Here is a 27,219-nt window from a genome sequence, read left to right as displayed (position 1 = left end):
GGGGCGGAGCGGGTAAAAAAAATAAGGGGAGGGGGGAGGAGAAATGCGACACGGCGGGCAGGGGAGGGGGCGGAGCGGGGAGAGGGTGTGAAAGCAGCAGGGGCCTGGAGTGCGGCTGAGGGACCTGATGTGCACGCGCTTTTAAGCTCAATGCGCATGCGCATTGAGCTTAAAAGTCACGGGCACTGCAAGGAATCGCCACGATTCCTTGCAAGTTAGTTAAAGAGTGGTTAAGCCCCAATAGTCTCGCAAGCTCGATGCGCATCGACAGGCGAGACCTAAAAACCATAGATTGAGGGCCATTCTCAGTACTAGAGGGTTTAGAAAGACCCAGGATGTCAAAGTTCAGCAAACAATGGTCTGACCAGACCACGGGAAGTGGTGGATAAGATTGAATAGGCATAGAAGAGAAGACTTGATCTAACAAATGACCTTTATTATGGGTTGCTGCGGAAAAATAAGGAAGGAGATCAAACGTGTTGGTAACATCACTTAATTTAACAGTCAGCTGACTCAGGTTCGTCCATATGGATGTTAAAATCTCCAAGAAGTAAGAGATACTTATATTTCATTGCAAGTGGGGACAAGGCCTGATGGAGTTTGTCACAAAAAGGTCCAAGATGGCCAGGTGGTTGATAGACCAATAAGCCGGCACAAGAGTGATGCGGGGAAAAGGATAAGCAGAAACCAAGTGATTCAGCCCCAGGGATGGTGTCAATTTCAAGAGCTGAGCAGGTATAATGCTTATCCACCACTATGGCCACTCCTCCTCCCCTTCCTAGCTCTCGGTCCTTCCTCACAATGTAGTAATTAGAGGGTAGGGCAGTGGAGATGTCAGGACTGGAGGAGTCACATAGCCATATATAGATATAGATATCAGGAACCCTGACAGGAAGCAAGTCACGCTTATTCAGGTACAACGTGAAAAGTGCTTTATTCTTCCATCATGACGCGTTCGACCGGGTAAACCAAGTCTTGATCACATGACAAAACAAGCATTGGCATAGCCAATAGGTCTCGCCTTTGGGACCTGAGCACGAGGGAAAAAGTGATGAGAAAACTGTCACACCTGCTTGCTTCAGGAGACCGCAGTGCACAAGAGAATAACTAATGCCGCTGTCTTAAAATGCATCCATGTAACAAATAATGTGTGACAATAGATAGTCTTGGAAAAGCGTGAATAATAGTTTAGCGATTTGAGCAAAAGACATACACTTTAAGTTCTAGGTTATGACTACACAGCACTCTAATGAGACCGCTCGAGAGGCTCCTTGTCTACTGTGTAGATTTTTACAACCTGCAGGCCAAAGAGGAGGAGAGAGGAGGAGCGAATATGAGAGAGAAAGAATGGAAGAAGGAATGGAAGATGGAGCTCAAGTGGGAGAGTGAGTGAGAGAGAAGAGAGAGCTAGAGGAGAGAGAATGAAGGGGAGAGAGAGAGAGAAGGGGAGAGAAAGTGAATGAAGGAAGGAGAAAGCGAAAGAGAATGAAGGGGGGAGAGAGAATGAAGGAGAGAGAGAATTAGAGAGGGGGAGAGGGTGAGAGAGAGAAAGAATGGGGGAGAGAGAGAGAGGGAAGAAGTGATGCGAAAAAAGTAACAGCCAATGTTGCCTTGTTCTGTGTGAGATAAAAAAAAAGCAAGAGACAGTGCGAGCAAAGTAGAGTTAATAAGGCGTTGAAAAGAAAGAAAAAGAAATATATTTCCTTTTCTCACTATTTGTCTTATAAGACAATTATAAGACTATTTGTCTTATAAGACAAATAGCGAGAAAAGGTAAAAGCAAAACACAGAGTGAATAATAAAAAAAAGAAATCCATTAGAGCACGAGGGAAGAAGTGATGAAAAAACTGTCACAGTAAAAGCTAAGAATACCTAACAAGAGCGTCCGGGAAACTGAAAGTAAGGCCGGCCACCAGCCTGCCATGAATAATTAGGGGAGGAGAAGCCGCACAGCACACACTGGGAGAAGCCCTTTGATGTACTGTGCGGCCGCGATGCGCGCTCTGTGCTGGGGGAGGGGGGAGGGCCATTAGCCTGCAAGATCAAAGGAAGGGTGGGAGGGACATTGGGGAACAGATGGCCATGAAAGTTTATGGGCCAAAAGCGCGTGCCTGTGGCCACGTGAACTCGAAGAAAACCGCATGAAAAAAGCGGTGGTTTCACGAGGATTTTGAGCACTTGAATTCTCGCCATTTCCCATTCCTTCGGAATGGAAAAGACGAGACCTAAAAACTGCGAGTTTAAATGCACACTGTTTGAAATCACTCCTCCAACAATCCACAATAACATGGAAGAAATACTCCCAAAATTTTACCAATAAAGCTAACCATATAGTAGCTAATATTGAAACAAATTGCAGCAACATGACAAATATAATAATAAATGTATTAAATAACATTATATCAGTCATGTGCAAAGTAAAGGGAAAAACAGCCAATCCAGGGCAAGTGCCCATAAATATTATTATATCCCTTCAAGGGGTACCACAGTATATATTATAAGGGAGTTTCACAATCCATACTTAAGCTAAAAAGGAGTACAAACAGTAGCATTACAAAAAGTGCAAAAAGGTGTGAATATGCAAATCACCTATTCAAGCATCGGGAATTCATTCAATTTATAAAAAGTGAATGCCTAAGTATCTTTAAAATGCAAGTGCATAATAGAACCATACTTCATGGAGTTCAAATCATCCTATGTGCACTTCAGATTATAAATCAATAATCACCGGACAATAATAAATATGTTCCTTACAAAGAAACACAATTTGTTTAGCCAATAAAATTATAAATGAAGAGAACAGTGTATCAGAGTTGTCAATGGGAGATGTTATATAAAACCATCAAAATATCTGTACATCAAAATACATAGGTTATCTTGAGTCCCAATATAACACGTAATTAAATGAACAATTAAAGTGTCAACATTGAGTTATGTACAATAAAAATCCACCCAAATCCTACAACCCATCCCTACCAGATCAAAACCAGTAAAAATAGGGAACCTAGTAAAAAAACAGTTAAAATCCGATAAAAACGGATATAAATTTAATTCAGATAAAATTCATCAATACAAAACTACAAAATTACACCTTAAAATTCATATTTCAATAGCAGCAATAGAGGTATAACACAAATTAACTGATAAAAGGATTCTAGATCTCATCATGGGGCACTAATCAGGGGCAAGCCTGCCCCAAACTAGGAATGAAGCAAAACCTCATACAACTAATATCTACTATATTCAAAGATCATAAAAAGTTGTGCAAGTCATCCCCCGTGTTGAGACAATTCGGAATCTTTGTGTCCAGAAGTAGAATATAATGGCTCTTCAACTGCCTTAGTTTCCTCTCTCTATCCACGCCCCTTTTGAGATATGGTACTGCGTCAATGACAAAATAACTCAAATCCTTGAGATTATTTTGGTGCACTAGTTTAAAATGACGTGCAACAGGGTAGCTGGGATTGGAGTTAACAATAGCACGAAGATGCTGTAAGATCCGGTTAAACACCTGGAGCTTGGTGCACCCAATGTATTGAAGTTTACAATAACATTGTAAAACATATACTGCATAGTCGGTTTTACAAGTAAATAAACCCTTAATCTTATTAACCTCTTGGCTAAAAGCATCATGATAGTCTTGAGTGTTAACCCCAACTTTACAGGCTTCTGCAAGAACTGCATTTGAAAAAGCCTTTATGATTATATATCTGACTAATATCCACCACTCAAATTACTTTCATATTTCACTATACTAATTCACCACTAATCCTTTATGGGTCCCGGAGTAGCGTGCTACTCAACGAAAAAGAGCTTTGCCACCTTGTATGGGGTTGTAAGTGCTATATAAATGCAATTACTATAGATCATATATATCATGTGATCAAGGTTCGGACAAGTGGAAACGTTATGGCGACATTGCAGAAATAAAATACTAAAGCACCAATTTAATGGTTCGTGTTGGAGGAGGAATTCCGGAGACATAACGCAGAGTGAAGTGTGAGACACACACACACACACACACACTAAGGATTCATTCTGGTGGAGGAGATTAGAATGCTTGGTATTCCATTTAGATTTATTGTTTTTTTTCCTTTATTCATCTAACAATCTTTGGTCTTTCTAATTTCTTCCAAGTTTAAAAATATTCTGTACGGGGGGGGGGGGGGCTAACAGTCGGGCAAGATGGCTGCATAGTCAAGGAGCTCGGAGGACGGCGTAGTCCTTAACATCGATCAGACTAGACATCCGTTACAGTACAGTGCTCCAGGGGCCTGCACCGAGGTCCGGGAGGCACCGATCGGTGTACAGCTGTGGCAAATCCGACCTCCGGGACAGATGGGAATCATGTGGGTCTGGCTGCGGCCTAACACCGGGACTGAAGCCCGGGACTAAATTAGTCCACAGGCCGGAGAGCGAGGCAAGGAGGCGGCGGAGCAGGGCAGGAGAAGACCCGACGGCGGGAGCTGAAATTTGAATCAGCGTGACGCGCTGTGGCTGCGACACCCCCGGGGGACCCAAAACATAATTGTCGCGCTCGAGACGTGAGACAGAGAGCAGCAACTACGCGGCGAGGCCCACAGAGTGCACAGCAGCCGGGGGCTCGAGTGGTGGCAGGCAGTGAGTAAGATCGGCCTGGGGGCAGTGGGGGAGCACATCCTCTGAGCAATACAGGACTTTGGGGCTCGGGATGATACAGCGGCAGTCACCCTAAACAATTATTCACTTACTGCCGATTTCTCCCCCCCCCCCCCCCCCCAACCTCCGCAAGAAGGGAGCGCTGGCGCGGGGCAGGGAGCCCACGCGTGACCCTAATGGCCCCTGTGCTTAATTACGAAGTGATAGGAGAAGACAACGTGGACTAAAGGGCGAGAGCCACAGGCACGAGAGCGCGACCGACCACAAACGCAGACTTCGGAGAGCCAGGTGCCGTGCGGCAGTGGCGCACTATCCCGTTACAACATCGCTCGGCTCGTTGAGGCCTGTGAGGGACCCCGGACTAGGCGATGGCAGGGCACAACACCAGAGGGACGGGGAACATCACGTTGTGCAAAGCATAACCACCCCACTGGTGAAGACACCATGTCGGGCAGGGGCCCACGGACCCAGAACACACAGGCAAAGTTGGATAAATATGCTTATGATAAAGGATTCCCGCCACTTCCAGAAGGGCGCGCCTCATCGGGCAAAGGGTCGGATGGAGATGGGGAGAAAAAGGTGACGCTAGAGGACATTATGGTGGCCCTCAAGTGTACAGACCACAGTGGGAACTATCTCCACGGACGTCAGCTTACTACGCGCAGATTTCCAGAAAATGGCGGACAGGGTCAAGGAGATGGAGATTGTCACAAAATCCTTGGTGACGGACACAAATGAGTTGCAGACGGCCATGTCACGACTTGAGGCCGAAAATAAACAACTGGCGGAGAAGCTAGACGACCAGGAAGGACGCTCCCGCCGGAACAATGTACGCATTCTTGGTATTCCGGAAAGCGAAGGGACTCAAGCAATGGACCTATATGTTGAGGAACTGGTGAAAACGAGACTGCAACCGAAGGGCCTATCAAGTTTTTTCTACGTGAAACGAGCCCACGGGGTCCCGGGCGGAAGGCCGAAACCAGGAGCTCCCCCTAGGCCGGTACTCGCCAGACTATTTAATTTTCGAGATAGGGATGCCATCCTACAAACAGCGAGAATCTCCCCGTCAATTCAAATCCACAATTCGACAATTGCCTTCTTCCCAGATTACACAGTGGCAGTCTCCCGGCGTCAGCGAAGTTCCATGGAAGTGAAAAAAGCTCTGCAGGCACAGGAAATTCCCTACTCTATGATATTCCCAGCAAGGCTTAGGGTGGTGGCGGAGGACAAGACGTGGTTCTTTGAAACACCAGAGGCGGCCTATGATTGGCTTGAAGGATGGCGGTGAGTGGAAAAACAGCATAGTGGGCATAAAAGCCAGCAGCGCCGTGAAAAAGATACCAGCAGCCAAGGCTCACGACGTCTAGATCCGGAACTCTCGCCACGATCAGAAGCAGAAGAGGTCGTCCAAGAATGACTTTGCTACCCCGACTTTACCCGGGAGAATGATCCCTTGCACTGTGTCGCTCTTGGATACCGGACCGAGGCAGGCCCTGGAGAGGAAAGAGGACTGATGCTTTCTTTGGACTCTTTACCCCTGTCAAGCAAGTACTATGGTTGGGTTTGGGAATAAGCACTCTGCTGAGTTGGGGTGGCGGGCAGTTTCAAGTCCGTTAAGCAGGGAGGCGGGGGGGAGGGGGGAGAGTTCGGAATTGTTTTAGTTTTGTTCTAGTTTCCAATGCAGATGGCAGTAAGACAGAGAATCGAGCAGGAGGCAGACCCTTGATAGTGTATGTCAGGCAGCAACTCCAGATATATGTACACCGCACACATGGCAGGGGGTTCACAACCGGATAGTGCCCAGACGGCAGTGCGGGACGCCCACGAGACGTCTCTCAAGCTAGTAACATGGAATGTCCGTGGGCTGGGCGATAAGCTAAAGAGGGGATTAGTACTGCAGGCACTGAAGCGCCAAGGCCCACATTAGCATTACTGCAAGAGACACACATCACGGGGAGGGCATGCAAGGCATTGGATAGATGGGGATATAAAATGGCAGTACATTCCGAGTTTTCATCGGGATCTAGGGGGACGGGAATACTAATGAAGAAGAACTCTCCCTTCATAGTGCTCCAAACTAAAACGGATGACCAGGGGCGGTTTGCAGCGCTACAGGGTCAATGGGAAGGCAAACGCCTCAATGTCGTGTCAGTATACATCCCACCGGCGCTACACGCGGTGGCACTCTCGGCGCTCAGTGAATTCCTCCTAGCCCTGCCGGAAGTTGACCTTATTATGGGAGGGGACTTCAACGCTATAATAGACGCCACTATGGATAAATACCCGCCCAGATCCCCTTCGACCGGCACGTCTCGCCTCCAGGGCTTCACGGAAGCAATGGACCTAATATATATCTGGAGGCATGCACATCCCACGACACAGCACTACACGTATCACTCAGCAGTGCATAATAGTCTGTCCAGGATAGACTACTTTCTGATGTTAAACACGACCCTACACAATGTTACAGAGGTAGATATCAGACCCAGGGGTATCTCGGATCACTCTCCGGTAATGCTGACGTTCTCCAACCGACGAAGTCGCGCCGGAGGATACACCCTATCTATCCAGGGTACCTCCATGTTCCCCAAATAAGAAAGGAACTGCGCATGGCCACAAAACATTTCTTTAACGAAAATGTAGCATCGGTTAGCTCGCCCTCAATGGTATGGGAAGCTTATAAGACAGTTCTTAGAGGACAAGCGATAGCTTCTATCACAGGATATAAGCGGGAGAAACAGAAAGAACTCTCAGAGCTAGAAATAGCGTTACAGGCAGCCGATACAGAACACTTGGCAAACCCCACACCAGATACAGCCCACACTCTGCACCTTAAACAACAACAGTATAAAGCGCATCTACAGGAAAAGACGGAAGCTAGCATAATGGCGACCAAGCACAAAATTTATGATGTAGGAGACAAAGCGGGTAAGCTGCTGGCGTGGCTGGATAAGCGTGAGACAGGTACTAAAGGAATACGACATATTAGAAAGACAGACGGACATATCACAACAGACCCTAAGGACATAGGTACACTGGCTCATCACTTCCGGAAAGTTTACACGTCGACATTAGAGATAACGGAGGACGAAGTGAGGGAATTCCTATGGAATATAGAGATGCCAACTCTCACGCAGGAGGCAGTCCAGGACTTAGAGGCAGAAGTTACGACCGAGGAATTGCACTTGGCAATTAGAGTGCTGCAGTCAGGCAAGGCGCGGGGACCCAACGGGATCCCGATCGAGTGGTACAAACAAATGCCGGACACCGTTGGCCCACCTTTAAAGGGAATGTATAACGAAAGCTTAGAGAAGTGTGAACTGCCGTTAGACCAACTAATAGCGACGATAGTTGAGATCCCAAAACCGGGTAAGCCCTCGTCTGAATGTACCTCCTACCGCCCTATATCTCTACTGAACGCGGAGGCAAAGATCTTAGCTAAACTATTAGCTAATAGATTAATGACTCACCTGCCTCAATTAATACACCCAGACCAATCAGGCTTCATGCCTAATAGGAATACGGCACTCAACCTCCGACGCCTGCACGGAGTACTGGCGAAGGCTCCATCACTGGCGGAGCCGGCAGTGATACTGTCATTAGACGCGAAGATGGCCTTCGACATGGTGGACTGGAGGCATCTCTTGGTCTTCCTGCCACGTCTGGGGTTTGGCCCTAGATTCCTTGCGTGGGTACGGCTCCTTTATACAAAACCCGTGGCTCATGTAATAGCTAACGGCCATGTGTCAGGTGAGATTCCATTGGCGAGGGGAACGCGTCAGGGTTGCCCCCTGTCGCCACTCCTGTTCACGCTGGTCCTAGAGCCCCTGGCAACACTGGTCAGAGGGACCCCATTGCTGAAAGGTATTCAGTGGAGGGAGGGTTGGGAAGATCGTCTCTCTCTCTATGCTGACGACATCTTGGTGTATCTCACAGACCCAGAACATTCGATACCAGAGCTCCTCAACATATGCAACCACTTCGGCAAGATGTCGGGGTACATGATAAATTGGTCCAAGTCGGTCCTATATATCTTGCAGGGACCTGCAGCACACCTTCCTCCCGACTGCCTGCTAGTAACTACAAAGGACTCCTTTAAGTACCTGGGTATACATATAACAAAAGATCTAATTGAGTTTTTCTCCAGAAACCTGGAACCCACCCTGGAAAGATTGCGTAGGGACGTGATACATTGGGCATCCCTACCCCTCACGCTACTGGGAAAAGCGGCGTTGTACAAGATGATGGCCCTGACCCAGTTCTTCTATGCTCTAGAAAATACGCCATTCCTCGTCCCACCCCGATACTTTAAACAAGTAGCTACACAGGTGTCCGCACTTCTTTGGGGCCATCACCCGGCAAGAATAGCACAAGCAAAACTATACAAAAGCTGGTATGACGGCGGGATAGCACTCCCTGACCTACAGTTGTATTACTGGGCGGCGCACCTTAAGGTCATCAACCAGTGGATCCACGCACCTCAAGATGATCCAGCGTATAGAGCAGATAGAGCCCAACTGGGCACGATTAATATGCTGGCGGTCCTCTATAACAAAGGGCAGGTAATGACACTAGAGGGCCCCACAAAACACACGGTCACGTCATGGCATACAGCACAGACACGGTTGGGATGGAGAGGGGTCATCACTAAACTTACTCCACTGTGGGACAAAAAAAAACTGGGACAGTTGAGAAAAAGTAGGGGCTTTGACCTGTGGGACAATATTGGCATCTCTACAGTAGGCGACCTATGGGAGCAGGGGACAGTCATACCATTTACACAACTACAACTCCTATACGACCTGGGCCCCACCAAGAATTATAGATACTTGCAAATAAGATACCCATTGCTAGCGGCGATACCGCAAGATACCGAGGTCTCAGATTCAGCCCCGCTGGAGGACCGTCGGCTTACTGACTACTTGCAAAAAAAAGGGCCACGTCCTTTACACACAGAAAGCTAATAAATAATCTGTCAGACCTGACGATCACACTACGGGGTAGATGGGTAGCAGAGGTAGGGGACATTGATGACTCAGAATGGCAGGAAGCACTGGCATCGCCTAGAGAGGTGGGGATCTCTGCAAGGCTCCGGTTAGTACAACTTAAGATCCTGCACCGAGTATACTACACCAGGACTACATTACATAAAATGCCCAGGGGACAACACCCATACTGCCTTAGAGGATGCGTGGAAGAGGGTTCTTTTATACACACAATGTGGGAATGTGCAGCTATAACAGACTACTGGCGCAAGGTGCTGCGTAATATCTCACAAGCGATAAGGGTGTCACTCCTGCCTGAACGGCGCAGGTGCCTGCTCTACATATGGGAGCCAAATGACCTTACACGGCCACGGGCAAACATGGGTCACGTTGGGACTCATGGTTGCAAAACGGAATATTGCGCAGAAATGGGGGGCAGTGGAGGTACCGACATTAGCGGTCTGGTGCAGGGACATGGATCTGAACATGGTCACAGAACGGACAGTGTATGCCAATCGGAAGAGCCCCCGCAAATGGTCTAAAATATGGGCGGCCTGGAATGCCTATCGAGGGGACATTTGTGACCCAATACCAGAGTCTGAAGGCGACGGCACTGACGAGGAGTGAGGACGAGATGATGGGATTGAGGGGTCGGGCACTGCTGAAAGGGTCACTGCGGAAAGTATGGTTCGCTATTACTTACATAACAGTATTGTATAGGAATGTATATAACCTGATTACACTATATGCTTCTCTGTATTTGTCATAACTGCTGATGGATTGGATGAAAACAAAAACAGTTTTCTAAAAAAAAAATATTCTGTACATTTATTTCTTGTGAAAACACACCCATACATATATATGAAACTGTTGGTTGCAAGGGATTGAGGAAATGGGATTTAGCAAATGCAATAAAAACGTTTGCTATGAGGGATGAATGGTACATACACTAATATTCATAAATAACATAAGAATACCAACACGCATGTTATCTGTGGAAAGTCCAACATATAAACCACACCAAAAAGGTATCAAGAACATATCCTAATTGCCCAAAGATATACTGTTCTTATTTTTCCAACTCCAACAACTATCTGAGGGTCTCCTTGAGCATAAAATGTTTTCCCCCCACACCCTGGAACACTAAAAAATGTCTCAATCTGATCTTTGAAACAGAAAGCAACGTGGGACTTAAAGTAGAGCAGGGATGTCAAACCTCCTTGAGCTATTTATTTTCAATAAAGCCATCTTGAGCTACTAAGACTAAATATCAGTGTTACAATAGTAACCACTTCAGACAAGATTCCATTAGAGGCCAGTGCATGGAGGATTACTGGCAGAGCCCCCCTCACTGCATCAGGCAAGGTCACCAGACATACTGTTCAAAAAGCTTCATGAGTTTTACTGTTGAATGCCAATTCATGTCATAGTAATCAAACGCAATAACTCCTGGTACCTAAAAAATAACATCAGTAATAAGGGTCCCCAATGCAGCATGATTTACCACTTATAAAAGTTTTAAATTAAACACATTTAATGCAAATATCAGATAATGAGCTTTGAAAATTGACTATCTAATTGAACCAAGCAAAAGCTACTAGTTTACCAAGTTGGGCTACATATAGAGGAGATACTCACGGGTAACTAGAGAGCTACCCAGTAGCTCCAGAGCTATTTTGGGGGAAACACTGACCTAAAGCTATACCCCTTTCCACTCCAATTGTCTCTACCAGTGTCCTAAACAAGGAGGTTTTAGCTGCATGCATTGCTTTGCTATGTAGAACGAAACCACCAACTTACACTTGTCACCCCAGATCGGAGATTTAAAATAACATTAGCCAGGTTCACTTTGGTCAATAGGAGTACTGCTAAATGACCATGGAAAAAACTTTCAGGGATTTGTCTTTTTTTTGTTAAAGTGCACCATGTATTCTAAACGTTGGTTGGGCAGCTCTGACCATTTCTTGACTCCTTGCTCACACCCCACCCTACCCCTTTAACGAATACATGAACACATCTGCAATCTACAGGGCTGCTGTTGGAGGCCACACTGCTCGTCGGCGGGTAAGCAGTGTGCACATGTACATTATATAGGTGGCGTTTTGTTTAAACAACGCACATAACCGCTTCAGTGCATTTTCTGCTGAGGTTTTGAACAGTTGCGTGTCTATGTATGAAAATGTGTACTCGTATAATTTAATGTCCCGGAGGTAAGATCAAGTTTAAACAAGCATTTGTAATGCAATAGGTATCTCATTACTGAAAGTTTGACCTATTAGCTTTGCAATTAATAATGCCACATTTGTGAATTCATTAAAATAGGTTATCATATGTGTATTTGTTTAATGAATGATTGTCTGTATTTTTGTACATTGTTTTGCAGTTTAAATCATCAAAAATGCTTAGGCCGGGAGGAGCTATGATAGCAACCAAGATGGCCGCGCGAGTTCTCGGCTCCGCCGACCTCCGTCTCCTGCCAGTAGATCCTGTCATATATCCTGAATTTGTGCCCTGCCTTCTTGTGTCTGAACTGGTCTGGATCGAAATGGTGCAATCCTGAGATTTCTGCCATTCCAGTGGAAAAAGATACGTCGTGTGGCACTTTGCGGCCTACACCAGCTTGGTACTATCTATGGAAGGCCGGGCGGTATTTGAAGTTTCACCTGTTACGCCACGAATTTACAGCTTACTACATTTTTGATTTACTTCGGGGGATTCTTGGTTCGGGCGGGAGGAGGGGGTGCCGGGGATATGATAGACAATGCCCTCCTCCGTTTCTTCCTTCTTTTAGGGCTTAGTTAGCTGGGGCGACAGGCACGCTGCTAGTGGGTTGGGCTGTAGCCATCTGCAGGGGTGCAGGGTGGGGGGATGGGGTTTTTTTGTTTTGTCTTTATTTTGTTTCTATGGCCTGCTCTTCTTTTCTTTCTTTCTTTCTTCTACGAGATGTGGGTGGATTATCCTGAGCTGCTCTGTTTCTCATATTCGGGTGTCATGTGTTCTGGCTATAATCATCCTGATTTTGCGGGTGGACGGGCCCTGAAGGTTTCAGCCTAGCCGGGTTGTGGATCGTTGTGTCCTTACTCCTGCTACGTATTTGCTAGTGTTGACGTCTCAGTCATCGTTTAATTGATATGTACCCCTTTAGTTTATTTGCCTGTTCACCTCCGCAATGTGCTCTGTTGTACGGTACCCGATGTATGTACTCACTCTCTTGTTTTTCTTCAAATAATAAAAATATATATATAAAAAAAAAAAAAAAATTTAAAATGCTTAGGCCGGGATCACCAGTTTCCAGTAATGATACAGTGGGGGTCCCACATTCCAATAATGATTCAGTGGGGGTCCCCGGGTTCCAGTAATGATTAAGTGAGGGGCCACAGAAGTCAAAATGTTAAGAACCACTGATTTTGATTATTGCTAACCAATTTCATCCTAAGCCACCAGGTCCCATAAGGCTTATATTGGCTTCACTGTCATTCAAGACTGAAGTTGTGTAATACATTTAATTAAACACCAGACCGCACCCCTAAAATGTGTTCAGCAATACAGATCCGCCATTAAAAGCATTCATACCTGAAAGTCTCTTTGCATCGTGGTGGATCCAGGCGTGAGAATAAAAAGTAGACAACAATGTAAAATGCATCCCTGTTTGGCTTGTCAAACATATGCCTGTAAAAGAAGAAAACAAAGTTATTTTCTGGAGCATCTGCATGAAAGCCCAACTCCAAGTGAACAGTGACTGGTAGTTTGAGACCAAACATACAAAATATTAAGTCCTAACTAAAAGGTTGGTTGCCCTTGTGCCAACAGAATTAGGCACCCCTGAGTATTAGGAGTCACCTCAAACATTCTGTAGCAACTATACTCAAGAGTTTTGTTTAAACTACACAAGCAAATCCACACCGGTCTGTAGTAATGCACTTTGTGATATCTGTCTTATTATTTCAACCAAACGAACCAAGACTTAGTCAAATTAAGACAAAAATATGTATGGGAGTCAGTGAGTGAGAAAGTTTTCCAAATCTTTTGACATTTCATGTCCAAAATAAATTGCATTGGCGGATTCCAACATTTATTGTGCAACAAATAAAAGGTTCAAAGCATTTAAAGAAAACTCAACCAGGAATAGATGGTATTTCACCAGATCCCAGTACAGGCAATAGAAACGTCTACTGAAAGAGAATCTCAGATCTTAATCTTCACGCTGTAGAGGCCACAGGACACCACTGCTGGCCTTGAGTGGAAGGGTACAGATGACCCAAATGACTACAGGGTTAAGGGACTGAGTACTGGACAAGGTTTACTCTGACTATAACCATCATGTACTACTGCTTTAAGTAATTAGGGACATCTTGCTATAAATCTGGACTAGGGATGTTAGTAGTAGAGCACTAAAGGACTTCAGTTCCCCAAGCACTTTCTCCTTTCCTTCAGCTTAGCATGGAATCTGGAATTCACTTATTTACTGTTCACACTGCTTCTGCGACAAGGGCTAGTCAAAGGCAGTGGTGTGATGCACCTACACCAGGCAATGTGTCCGAATGTTAAAGCCTGAAAATGTTATGAAAAACTGACCTTTGTTAACGCAGAAGAAAATGTGTGACATTTGAAAATGTTTAACTTTGTCATAACCATAGAAAAAAAAATTCTTTGAAATGTGAGAAATAAATCATGCATCTTTAAACCGCCCGAGAAGATGAATTCTTGAACGTGTAAAACAAACATGCAGCTTAAACAAAGTAGAAGGCCGTCATACCCAATGTGCTTCTACAACTAGGCCTGAAAATTTCTTTGGACTTCTATTTGACATTCAATTAAAAGGTCTTTTGGAAACTGATGACCTAATCATCTGACTGCAATATTGTTCATCCCTTTAAAATGTACTTCTCTAAGAGAACTTACACCATATGATTTCCTTATTTCTCTAAACAATGTAATTTGCTATATTTTTTATAATGAATAGAGTATTGGTAATGTTAAGCTTACTGAAAATATTGTATTGCATGGCCTAATCAAGACTTTACTGATAGATGAAAATATGACCTATTTCCTTTATGGAACACCCTGTCTATTTTATGCTAACAAAACCTCTCAATATTTCTGTAAATTTACTAATCTGAATAAAATCTACAAAAACAATTACTAATCTCTTAATGAGAAATAAAGCTTTGAAATTATTCCAAACTTTTCATTATTGAAAGCATATTAAGATTCTGAAAGTTGATCATTTTATTTGATTACAGCTCCATTCTAGCAAGGTGGCAAAAATCCATTTGCCTGGAGACGAAGTGACACCAAAAAATAGAAGGCGTTGTTGTAAGTGCTTTGGGTTTACACTGGCCATCAATTGACACCCACATTTTGGGCACTGCCACTACGAAGGAGCAGATGCGATTGGGGACACGTTCTTTGAGTGCGGGGCATATTCAGTGATCATCGTTGCCCTGAACACCGTGGCGGGAGTCTAAAGATCAGGGTGCTGCAATCTTGACGTCCTGCTACAGCGGGTCCTGTTTTTCGACTCCAAGTTTACCTGCCTTGCTGACACTCACCCTGGTGTGACTTCCAGTCCCAGGGTGCAACACGACACCCTCCCGCCTTCACCATCGCGTCACCGCTGCCACAGGTGAGGGGGAGGCGGTATCAGCGCTCTACAAAGCGCAGCCGCGCCCGGGCCCATCATCGACCGGAAGAGGCCGGGCTGGGCCACTGCTCTTGGCTGTTTGCTGTAACCTGCATGCTCGAAGGTACTGTGTCCCTAATTCTACCCAAACAAGTGCAAGGCCATGCTAGTACCTGTATCAGCAATATACCAACTGGCAGTACTGTATCACGGGTCTATGGTATAATAACAGCGACGTGGACATCCCAGAGACATTGTTTGGTGCCCTCTGTGAGACATTATGACTGATTTTAGTAATTTGCAAATAAGAGGTCTATACTGAATCAGATTTACTTAAAAGATATCCCAATAGGAACACGAATTTGAGCTATCATGGGGAAGAGGAAAACATCCGCTATTGCACATAAGAAGAAACAGAGCAAAGAGGGGGAAGGACCCTCCTTGTCATTATTGATTTGACAGGTGCTTTGGGTGCGATAGAAAGGCAAATCTTAACGGTAGAAGAGGCAATGAAACCAGATAAAAATGATACTGCTGAGGGTCTTACTCTACCTGCTAATGATAAAGGGGCAATTGACCCACTGGCTGAAAAGCACAATGGAATCGATAAAAATTGGTTGGTTGTGAATGTTTCTGATCACACTATGGTTAGTGAGCCTGAGAGTGATCCTCAACCACCCTCAAAGCGCCCTAGAAATCCAGATACTGCATCTAAATTGATTAAGGAACCCTGTACAAAGGGTATGGTAACCCTGTGTGCAACACAAAAAAGAGCACCAAAAAAGGGAAAGGTTACTGCATAAACAAACTAACCGGGTAGGAAAAGGCGTTAGCCAGCTCTGATTCCGGAATGCAGAATGAAGTATTAAAACTGAAAAATAAATTGAATGCTCTAGATGGCTTTCTTAGGGAATCTTTAAATAATTTATTGGAAGGGTGGGGGCAATGGAAAAAGCACTACCTAAATGTCATAACAAAGTGAGTCTATTTTACCTGATTCTAATGACATCCAGAGCACCAGTAGAGTAAACACTAATTCCTGTATCCAGTCAATTACCTTTACCCCCAGCGAACATTCGCTAGTTTGTAGAAGTGTCATAAGCCAACTGCTCAGAGTGAGACTATAACTAATCAAGAGAAGGGCCCGATGGTGATAAAAGAAATGAGATCTATGACCAACCCGGTGTTTGACAATACGAGTACATACATAGACTTACCACCAGCGTCAACCCTGTACACAGTAATACTAGCCAACGTCCCCAGACTGCAACAGGGGATGGCTGAAACCTGCGAGAGCTTGAGAAACATATCATTATCCTGGCTCGGGAACAGGATAGGCTTAACCGATAAGACTCTTTCAAGAGTTTAAAATGGCAAGAAGGTACAAGGAGAACATTGCGGCCGTCAGTTAAGCGGTCGCTTACCGTGCCGGTAACTTCCCTGCTATGCCTCACCAAAAAACCCGCTAAACTTGCCAAAAAACCTGTTGGAAACCTATGGAAATTCGTCTGGAAACTCTAGTTGCGGCAGGATTCACGTAAAATTTAATAAAATATAAGCAGCTAAATATCGCTACCTGGCTGTGGACCCGCGAATATACTTGGCTGCATCAGCGAATCTCCCGCGTTGTCTCGTGGCAGCCTCGGAGTTGAGGAAGGGGTGGAGGTTTGCGGCGTGTCTGCTGTTTCACGGCAGCCTTTCCCGAGGTGCATCCGGGAGTAGAGTGGGCAGAGTCAGTACCGGATGGGCGGCGGGAGTCGCTGTTTTCACCTCATTTACGCTGGAGACGGAGTCCGAGGCGTCAGGGAGGCTGGTGGGTGAAGTGTGTGCCACGGTGGTGAGCAGTGGTAGTAGCCTGTGCCAGTCAGATGGTTGGATTGCAGAGGAAACGACAGAGCCGGCGAAGGTACTGGGGGGCCAAGAGTCTAAAGATAAGGGCAGAAATACAAAAAAGCCTCAGGGAGGTAAGCTTTTGGTGTCCCAAATTGTACCTTATTGCCTGAGGCGGAAGGGGGTTTCTGCGCCAAATAAATTAGCCCACAATAGTAACACTCTGCCGGAGGGAAAACAGGTTGAATCGGATAAAACGGGAAAGATAGAAAAAGCCCCAAAACCTAGATTTGGAAAAAAAGGCAAGAAAGGCGGGGCAGCGTGTGTGCCCGAGATACAGGCGGCACAGTAGCTTAATGCGTGCTGTGTCTATAAAGATAAAGATATCAAAGATACCAACAAAGTATCCCCGCAAATTAAGGAATCATTTGGTGGCAAGCTGGTAGGAGACATCGAAGATAGTTCCTCCCCTTATCGGGTCTATAAAGGGAAGGGCGCAAAAAGCACAAAAAAGCTCTTTCCGAAGATCCTAAAGTGAGAGTGACCCCTTCTCTGAGGTCATATTTTAAAGTTCTCCCTCAAATTTTGGATTTGGTGAGGCAGGGGGAGTCTCTCAAGGAAAGTCAAGGTCAGACCGGGTTGGAGAAGGCGCCTTTCCATCCCGTAAGTATGACAACAGAGAACTCATTGCCCTTGCCCTCGCCTAATGAAAGTTTGGTCACACTGCCTACTGCTGATTGTCTACTGCCGGTTCACTGCTAAAATTAATAAACTTACCCGTGTTGCTGGATGAGCAATTGGCCGCACAGCCACCTCAGATAAATGTCTCTGGCCTCCCAGAATCAACAAAAGGAAATGGGGTTGCGAGCTTAGATGGTCCATCAATGAGTCATGAGGGGGTTGACCCTGATGGTGCAGTCTCAATGGGGGCGGCAGGAGCGGTGGAGGTCTATATTGGGTATGATAATGAGGTAGGTGATGGATACCCAGGGGAAAAACCCCCTTCAGGGAGTTTGCTAGAAATGCTTTTTCTTACCATGGCATCCGATATTAACAAGCATTGCAAATGCAATAGGTCTCCCATTAGAAAAGTTGGAGTTATTGGTCTTGTAAATGACATTTTATTTATTGGTTTTTAAAATTGCTAAATTGATGGCTTTGTCATTTACAATGCCAATAGTTATAACTTTCGCGAATGTGACACCTATAGCATTTGGAATGCAACATGTTTTGTATTTACGTGACTTAGATGGCAGCTCTGGTCGTTAGGCCACATCTCTAGAGAGCAGGAGAGTGCAGCAGGGGAGAGAAGCACAGTAATGCAATAGGTCTCGCATTAGGAAAGTTTGAGCTATTGGTATTGTAAAGGACACATTTTTTATTTATGTGCTTGTTTTGAAAATAGCGAAATTAATAGCTTTGTTATTTACAATGCCAATAGTTTTATCTTTCGCAAATGTGACACCTATTGTAACACAATATGTGTTGTGAGGGTGAGTGAGGGTGAGGGGTTGAGGGTGAGTGAGGGTGAGGGGTTGAGGGTGAGGGGTTGAGGGTGAGTGAGGGTGAGGGGTTGAGGGTGAGGGGTTGAGGGTGAGTGAGGGGTTGAGGGTGAGTGAGGGTGAGTGAGGGTGAGTGAGGGTGAGTGAGGGTGAGTGAGGGTGAGTGAGGGTGAGGGTGAGAGGGTGAGGGTGAGTGAGGGTGAGGGTGAGGGTGAGTGAGGGTGAGGGTGAGGGTGAGGGTGAGTGAGGGTGAGTGAGGGTGAGTGAGGGTGAGTGAGGGTGAGTGAGGGTGAGTGAGGGTGAGTGAGGGTGAGTGAGGGTGAGTGAGGGTGAGGGGTTGAGGGTGAGTGAGGGTGAGGGGTTGAGGGTGAGGGGTTGAGGGTGAGTGAGGGTGAGGGGTTGAGGGTGAGGGGTTGAGGGTGAGGGGTTGAGGGTGAGTGAGGGGTTGAGGGTGAGTGAGGGGTTGAGGGTGAGTGAGGGGTTGAGGGTGAGGGTGAGAGGGTGAGGGTGAGTGAGAGGGTGAGGGTGAGTGAGAGGGTGAGGGTGAGTGAGAGGGTGAGGGTGAGTGAGGGGTTGAGGGTGAGTGAGGGGTTGAGGGTGAGTGAGGGGTTGAGGGTGAGTGAGGGGTTGAGGGTGAGTGAGGGGTTGAGGGTGAGTGAGGGGTTGAGGGTGAGTGAGGGGTTGAGGGTGAGTGAGGGGGTGAGGGTGAGAGGGTGAGGGTGAGGGTGAGGGTGAGGGTGAGTGAGGGTGAGTGAGGGTGAGTGAGGGTGAGGGTGAGTGAGGGTGAGTGAGGGTGAGTGAGGGTGAGTGAGGGTGAGTGAGGGTGAGTGAGGGTGAGTGAGGGTGAGTGAGGGTGAGGGGGTGAGGGGTTGAGGGTGGGTGAGTGAGGGTGAGTGAGGGTGAGTGAGGGTGAGTGAGGGTGAGTGAGGGTGAGTGAGGGTGAGTGAGGGTGAGTGAGGGTGAGTGAGGGTGAGTGAGGGTGAGTGAGGGTGAGTGAGGGTGAGTGAGGGTGAGTGAGGGTGAGTGAGGGTGAGTGAGGGTGAGTGAGGGTGAGTGAGGGTGAGTGAGGGTGAGTGAGGGGTTGAGGGTGAGGGGTTGAGGGTGGGTGAGGGGTTGAGGGTGAGGGAGGGTGAGGGAGGGTGAGTGAGGGGTTGAGGGTGAGGAGTTGAGTGAGGGTGAGTGAGGGTGAGTGAGGGTGAGTGAGGGTGAGTGAGGGTGAGTGAGGGTGAGTGAGGGTGAGTGAGGGTGAGTGAGGGTGAGTGAGGGTGAGTGAGGGTGAGTGAGGGTGAGTGAGGGTGAGTGAGGGTGAGTGAGGGTGAGTGAGGGTGAGTGAGGGTGAGGGTGGGTGAGGGGTGAGTGAGGGTGAGTGAGGGGTTGAGGGTGAGGGGTTGAGGGTGGGTGAGGGGTTGAGGGTGAGTGAGGGTGAGTGAGGGTGAGTGAGGGTGGGTGAGGGTGGGTGAGGGTGGGTGAGGGTGGGTGAGGGTGGGTGAGGGTGAGTGAGGGTGAGTGAGGGTGAGTGAGGGTGAGTGAGGGTGAGTGAGGGTGAGTGAGGGTGAGTGAGGGTGAGTGAGGGTGAGTGAGGGTGAGTGAGGGGTTGAGGGTGAGGGGTTGAGGGTGGGTGAGGGGTTGAGGGTGAGGGAGGGTGAGGGAGGGTGAGTGAGGGGTTGAGGGTGAGGAGTTGAGGGTGGGTGAGTGAGGGTGAGTGAGGGTGAGTGAGTGAGGGTGAGTGAGGGTGAGTGAGGGTGAGTGAGGGTGAGTGAGGGTGAGTGAGGGTGAGTGAGGGTGGGTGAGGGTGGGTGAGGGTGGGTGAGGGTGGGTGAGGGTGGGTGAGGGTGGGTGAGTGAGGGTGAGTGAGGGTGAGTGAGGGTGAGTGAGGGTGAGTGAGGGTGAGTGAGGGTGGGTGAGGGTGAGTGAGGGTGAGTGAGGGTGAGGGTGAGTGAGGGGTTGAGGGTGGGTGAGGGGTTGAGGGTGGGTGAGGGGTTGAGGGAGGGTGAGTGAGGGTGAGTGAGGGTGAGTGAGGGTGAGTGAGGGTGAGTGAGGGTGAGTGAGGGTGAGTGAGGGTGAGTGAGGGTGAGTGAGGGTGAGGGTGAGGGTGGGTGAGGGTGAGGGTGAGTGAGGGGTTGAGGGTGAGGGGTTGAGGGTGAGTGAGGGGTTGAGGGTGAGGGGTTGAGGGTGAGTGAGGGTGAGTGAGGGTGAGTGAGGGTGAGTGAGGGTGGGTGAGGGTGGGTGAGGGTGGGTGAGGGTGGGTGAGGGTGGGTGAGGGTGAGTGAGGGTGAGTGAGGGTGAGTGAGGGTGAGTGAGGGTGAGTGAGGGTGAGTGAGGGGTTGAGGGTGAGGGGTTGAGGGTGGGTGAGTAAGGGTGAGGGTGAGTGAGGGTGAGTGAGGGTGAGTGAGGGTGAGGGAGGGTGAGTGAGGGGTTGAGGGTGAGTGAGGGTGAGTGAGGGTGAGTGAGGGTGAGTGAGGGTGAGTGAGGGTGAGTGAGGGTGAGTGAGGGTGAGTGAGGGTGAGTGAGGGTGAGTGAGGGTGAGTGAGGGTGAGTGAGGGTGAGTGAGGGTGAGTGAGGGTGAGTGAGGGTGGGTGAGGGTGAGTGAGGGTGAGTGAGGGTGGGTGAGTGAGGGTGGGTGAGGGTGGGTGAGGGTGAGTGAGGGTGAGTGAGGGTGAGTGAGTGTGAGTGAGGGGTTGAGGGTGAGGGGTTGAGGGTGAGGGGTTGAGGGTGAGGGGTTGAGGGTGAGGGGTTGAGGGTGAGGGGTTGAGGGTGAGGGGTTGAGGGTGGGTGAGTGAGGGTGAGTGAGGGTGAGTGAGGGTGAGTGAGGGTGAGTGAGGGTGAGTGAGGGTGAGTGAGGGTGAGTGAGGGTGAGGGTGAGTGAGGGTGAGTGAGGGTGAGGGTGAGTGAGGGTGAGGGTGAGTGAGCGTGAGGGTGAGTGAGGGGTTGAGGGTGAGGGGTTGAGGGTGAGGGGTTGAGGGTGAGGGGTTGAGGGTGAGGGGTTGAGTGAGGGTGAGTGAGGGTGAGTGAGGGTGAGTGAGGGTGAGTGAGGGTGAGTGAGGGTGAGTGAGGGTGAGTGAGGGTGAGTGAGGGTGAGTGAGGGTGAGTGAGGGTGAGTGAGGGTGAGTGAGGGTGGGGTGAGGGTGAGGGTGAGGGTGAGGGTGGGTGAGGGTGAGGGTGAGTGAGGGGTTGAGGGTGAGGGGTTGAGGGTGGGTGAGGGGTTGAGGGTGAGTGAGGGTGAGTGAGGGTGAGTGAGGGTGAGTGAGGGTGAGTGAGGGTGAGTGAGGTGAGGGTGAGTGAGGGTTGAGGGTGAGGGGTTGAGGGTGAGGGGTTGAGGGTGAGGGGTTGAGGGTGAGGGAGTGAGGGTGAGGGTGGGTGAGTGAGGGTGAGTGAGGGTGAGTGAGGGTGAGTGAGGGTGAGTGAGGGTGAGTGAGGGTGAGTGAGGGTGAGGGGTTGAGGGTGAGGGGTTGAGGGTGAGGGTTGAGGGTGAGGGGTTGAGGGTGGTGAGTGAGGGTGAGTGAGGGTGAGTGAGGGTGAGTGAGGGTGAGTGAGGGTGAGTGAGGGTGAGTGAGGGTGAGTGAGGGTGAGGGTGAGTGAGGGTGAGTGAGGGTGAGGGTGAGTGAGGGTGAGGGTGAGTGAGGGTGAGGGTGAGTGAGGGGTTGAGGGTGAGTGAGGGGTTGAGGGTGAGGGGTTGAGGGTGAGGGGTTGAGGGTGAGGGGTTGAGGGTGAGGGGTTGAGTGAGGGTGAGTGAGGGTGAGTGAGGGTGAGTGAGGGTGAGTGAGGGTGAGTGAGGGTGAGTGAGGGTGAGTGAGGGTGAGTGAGGGTGAGTGAGGGTGAGTGAGGGTGAGTGAGGGTGAGTGAGGGTGGGTGAGGGTGAGGGTGAGGGTGAGGGTGGGTGAGGGTGGGTGAGGGTGAGGGTGAGTGAGGGGTTGAGGGTGAGGGGTTGAGGGTGGGTGAGGGGTTGAGGGTGAGTGAGGGTGAGTGAGGGTGAGTGAGGGTGAGTGAGGGTGAGTGAGGGTGAGTGAGGGTGAGTGAGGGTGAGGGTGAGTGAGGGGTTGAGGGTGAGGGGTTGAGGGTGAGGGGTTGAGGGTGAGGGGTTGAGGGTGAGGGGTTGAGGGTGAGGGTGGGTGAGTGAGGGTGAGTGAGGGTGAGTGAGGGTGAGTGAGGGTGAGTGAGGGTGAGTGAGGGTGAGTGAGGGTGAGGGGTTGAGGGTGAGGGGTTGAGGGTGAGGGGTTGAGGGTGAGGGGTTGAGGTTGAGGGTGAGGGGTTGAGGATGAGGGGTTGAGGATGAGGGGTTGAGGATGAGGGGTTGAGGATGAGGGGTTGAGGATGAGGGGTTGAGGGTGAGGGGGTGAGGGGTTGAGGGTGAGTGAGGGTGAGGGGTTGAGGGTGAGTGAGGGTGAGGGGTTGAGGGTGAGTGAGGGTGAGGGTGAGGGTGAGGGTGAGTGAGGGTGAGGGTGAGGGTGAGTGAGGGTGAGGGTGAGGGGTTGAGGGTGAGTGAGGGTGAGTGAGGGTGAGGGGTTGAGGGTGAGGGTGAGTGAGGGGTTGAGGGTGAGGGTGAGTGAGGGTGAGGGGTTGAGGGTGAGGGTGAGTGAGGGTGAGGGGTTGAGGGTGAGTGAGGGTGAGGGGTTGAGGGTGAGTGAGGGTGAGGGGTTGAGGGTGAGGGTGAGTGAGGGTGAGGGGTTGAGGGTGAGTGAGGGTGAGGGGTTGAGGGTGAGTGAGGGTGAGTGAGGGTGAGGGGTTGAGGGTGAGTGAGGGTGAGGGTGAGTGAGGGTGAGGGTGAGGGGTAGAGGGTGAGTGAGGGTGAGGGGTAGAGGGTGAGTGAGGGTGAGGGGTAGAGGGTGAGTGAGGGTGAGGGGTAGAGGGTGAGTGAGGGTGAGGGGTTGAGGGTGAGGGGTTGAGGGTGAGTGGGGTTGAGGGTGAGGGGTTGAGGGTGAGGGGTTGAGGGTGAGGGGTTGAGGGTGAGGGGTTGAGGGTGAGGGGTTGAGGGTGAGGGGTTGAGGGTGAGGGGTTGAGGGTGAGGGGTTGAGGGTGAGGGGGTGAGGGGTTGAGTGTGAGGGGTTGAGGGTGAGGGGTTGAGGGTGAGGGGTTGAGGGTGAGGGGTTGAGGGTGAGGGGTTGAGGGTGAGGGGTTGAGGGTGAGTGAGGGTGAGGGTGAGTGAGGGTGAGGGTGAGTGAGGGTGAGGGGTTGAGGGTGAGTGAGGGTGAGGGCGAGGGTGAGTGAGGGTGAGGGCGAGGGCGGGTGAGGGCGAGGGTGGGTGAGGGCGAGGGTGGGTGAGGGCGAGGGTGGGTGAGTGAGGGTGAGTGAGGGGTTGAGGGTGAGGGGGTGAGGGGTTGAGGGTGAGGGTGAGTGAGGGTGAGTGAGGGTGAGGGGTTGAGGGTGAGTGAGGGTGAGTGAGGGTGAGGGTGAGGGGTAGAGGGTGAGTGAGGGTGAGGGTGAGGGGTAGAGGGTGAGTGAGGGTGAGGGGTAGAGGGTGAGTGAGGGTGAGGGGTTGAGGGTGAGTGAGGGTGAGGGTGAGTGAGGGTGAGGGGTTGAGGGTGAGTGGGGTTGAGGGTGAGGGGTTGAGGGTGAGGGGTTGAGGGTGAGTGGGGTTGAGGGTGAGGGGGTGAGGGGTTGAGGGTGAGGGGTTGAGGGTGAGGGGTTGAGGGTGAGGGGTTGAGGGTGAGGGGTTGAGGGTGAGGGGTTGAGGGTGAGGGGTTGAGGGTGAGGGGTTGAGGGTGAGGGGTTGAGGGTGAGGGGTTGAGGGTGAGGGGTTGAGGGTGAGGGGTTGAGGGTGAGGGGTTGAGGGTGAGTGAGGGTGAGGGTGAGTGAGGGTGAGGGTGAGTGAGGGTGAGGGGTTGAGGGTGAGTGAGGGTGAGGGCGAGGGTGAGTGAGGGTGAGGGCGAGGGTGAGTGAGGGTGAGGGCGAGGGCGGGTGAGGGCGAGGGTGGGTGAGGGCGAGGGTGGGTGAGGGCGAGGGTGGGTGAGTGAGGGTGAGTGAGGGGTTGAGGGTGAGGGGGTGAGGGGTTGAGGGTGAGGGGGTGAGGGTGAGGGGTTGAGGGTGAGGGGTTGAGGGTGAGGGGTTGAGGGTGAGGGGTTGAGGGTGAGTGAGGGTGAGGGTGAGGGGTTGAGGGTGAGTGAGGGTGAGGGGTTGAGGGTGAGTGAGGGTGAGGGGTTGAGGGTGAGTGAGGGTGAGGGTGAGGGTGAGGGCGAGTGTGAGGGTGAGTGAGGGTGAGGGGTTGAGGGTGAGTGAGGGTGAGTGAGGGTGAGTGAGGGTGAGTGAGGGGTTGAGGGTGAGGGGTTGAGGGTGAGGGGTTGAGGGTGAGTGAGGGTGAGTGAGGGTGAGTGAGGGTGAGTGAGGGGTTGAGGGTGAGGGTGAGGGTGAGGGTGAGGGGGTGAGGGTGAGGGTGAGGGTGAGGGTGAGGGAGAGGGAGGGTGAGGGTGAGGGTGAGGGTGAGGGTGAGGGTGAGGGTGAGGGTGAGGGTGAGGGGGAGGGTGAGGGGGAGGGTGAGGGTGAGGGGTTGAGGGTGAGGGGTTGAGGGTGAGGGGTTGAGGGTGAGGGGTTGAGGGTGAGGGGTTGAGGGTGAGTGAGAGTGAGAGTGAGAGTGAGGGTGAGGGGTTGAGGGTGAGAGAGTGAGAGTGAGAGTGAGGGTGAGGGTGAGGGTGAGGGTGAGGGGTTGAGGGTGAGGGTGAGGGGGCGAGGGTGGGTGAGGGCGAGTGAGGGTGAGGGGTTGAGGTGTGGAAAAGTAAATTTTGCCATGTTCTGTGTCCCTACTCATCCATCATATGTTATGTGTGCATGACCAATATGCATATGTTATTCCCCATGTCCGATTAATGACGCAATTCCAGTTGTGTCCACCTCTAGTATGCTAGTTTCCAGTCCTCGTGAATACTACGAATATCAGGCCTATGTAAAGCTATGTTGCCACGTTTCTCAGTATGCACGTTATTCCATTATAAAGCCCCCGTTTCCAGGCCTCAAAAGGGCCCGGACATCAGATTCAGCTCCTGTCTCCTGAAAGCCTCGCTGAGGAGCGATACAGCCCCCACCTGTATCCTCGACCCTTCACTTACTCCCTGCCTCGCAGTGCCCGGTGCAGCTTGGTTCTGCCTCTGAGTCTGCCAAAAGTATGTTATAGTTCCAGCTATCAGTTCAGTCCTCCTCTTCTGCATTCCTAAGCTACTGAACTGCATCAATAGCTTCCGTCATTGTCTAGCCTATTCGGCTCCACGTTAGAGAAATACTGTATTAATGGTCATTTAATATTCTTCATCACGCACTACATATAGAATAATGCATGGTCCAGTCTTAGAGTCAAGTTAGCTTTTCCCCTCATGACTTCTAGTTTATATCCACATGTTCCCTAAACACCAGATACCAGATAGGGTTTAGGTACATGTCGCTCCGACCCTCCAGACTTTAGTCTCTGCTCCTAGCACAGAGTTCGTAGCCCCCAGCTTCTCCTAGTAATACGTCATTGCCAGTTTTCGCGCACCATTAGGTTAGAGGTCCCGGCTCCTTAGGTAGCCCCCTCCTATGTTTCCGCCCATTCATGACATATTCTGTTACGTTTGCACCACATGTCTATGTACACGCCCAGTTACACCTACCTTTACTGTTATCTCTCGCGACTGCTACGCGTCACGCCTTCTGCTCCACCCACTGTTACGCCTACTGCAATGTAATGCTATGTGTTTGCGCTATGTATATAAGTCAATGTATTGTTATTAAAAGTTAGCGCGCTCATCCCAGATCAAGCCCCGGCAGCTGCTGGGCCCCAGTTGTCCTGCTGGGCCCTGTCACCTCTGTTCCTATGCAGGTTGTCCTGATCCTGTCCTTATGCTGTAATAAACCTGCAGAAACTCCTACTACCTCGAATCTTGACTCTTATTTTATTGAGCTATCTGTTATTCATTCATTCATTCAAAAATAGATCCGGTATTATTTATTTATATACCACATAATGGCGCCCGAATAGGGACTTGCCCTTTCCCCACGCGTCGGTGAAGCCACGCCGACCCCCTGACCCTCTGCAGTCGTGACGGAACTCTTCTGCGCAGTGGCAGATATTTCTGCTCAAGTATCCCTCAGGCCCACGGAGGAGACGGAGGAGGCGGTCCAGCATCCAAACGAGACGGTGGAGGAACGCGGCGAGTCCCGACCAGAGCCCAAGCCGAGAGTCCAAGGTCCGAGGTATCCGGAGACCCACCCGTAACTGAAGTCCGAAGTCCGAAGTTCGTCGTCGTAGCAGTCCAGTCCCGTCCGAGGCCTTCCGTTCCGTGCTGCCCGGTGAGTACCATTGCTGGGGTAGTATCTAGACAGGGTCAGTCTAAATTGACTCCTGGTCCGTGGGTTGGTGGTGCCCAGACTCACAAACGAAGTGTTCACCTAGGTGGATACAGGTCTTGATGCGTCCCTTTATGGGACCGGTATGTTCCGTACTGTTACAGCAGTGCATCCAGTAACTCTAGTCTGTTCCGTTCTCGAGAAAATCTGTTCTGTTTCTGTTCTCAGTATTTTCAGGTAGTATTCTGTCCGAACTGTTATGTTATGATGTTGTTCAATGTATTTCCAATATCGTGGTATGCCTGAATTGTTTTCCCAATTGTTATTGTTCTTTGTGTATTGTATTGTGTTTCGATTCAAGTTTACAATGCCGCTCCTTTCCAAGTTACGA

At 49.9% G+C, this 27,219-nt stretch overlaps 1 protein-coding gene across 2 annotated transcripts in view; it reads right to left on the bottom strand.

Moving 5' to 3' along the window:
* The window catches only part of HAUS6 (HAUS augmin like complex subunit 6), a 393,765-nt gene that overhangs the window by 339,372 nt on the left and 27,174 nt on the right, over positions 1 to 27,219 (bottom strand). For both annotated transcript variants that reach the window (XM_078675970.1, XM_078675969.1), the window contains exon 2: positions 13,197 to 13,292. In XM_078675970.1, the coding sequence (XP_078532096.1) occupies positions 13,197 to 13,292 (96 nt within the window). The remainder of the gene's footprint in view (positions 1 to 13,196; positions 13,293 to 27,219) is intronic.

Source organism: Lissotriton helveticus, chromosome 2_1 (assembly GCF_964261635.1).
Source record: "Lissotriton helveticus chromosome 2_1, aLisHel1.1, whole genome shotgun sequence".
Lineage (NCBI taxonomy): Eukaryota > Metazoa > Chordata > Amphibia > Caudata > Salamandridae > Lissotriton > Lissotriton helveticus.
Note: the sequence above shows the minus strand (reverse complement) of the source record. Positions and strands in the feature narration are given on the sequence as shown.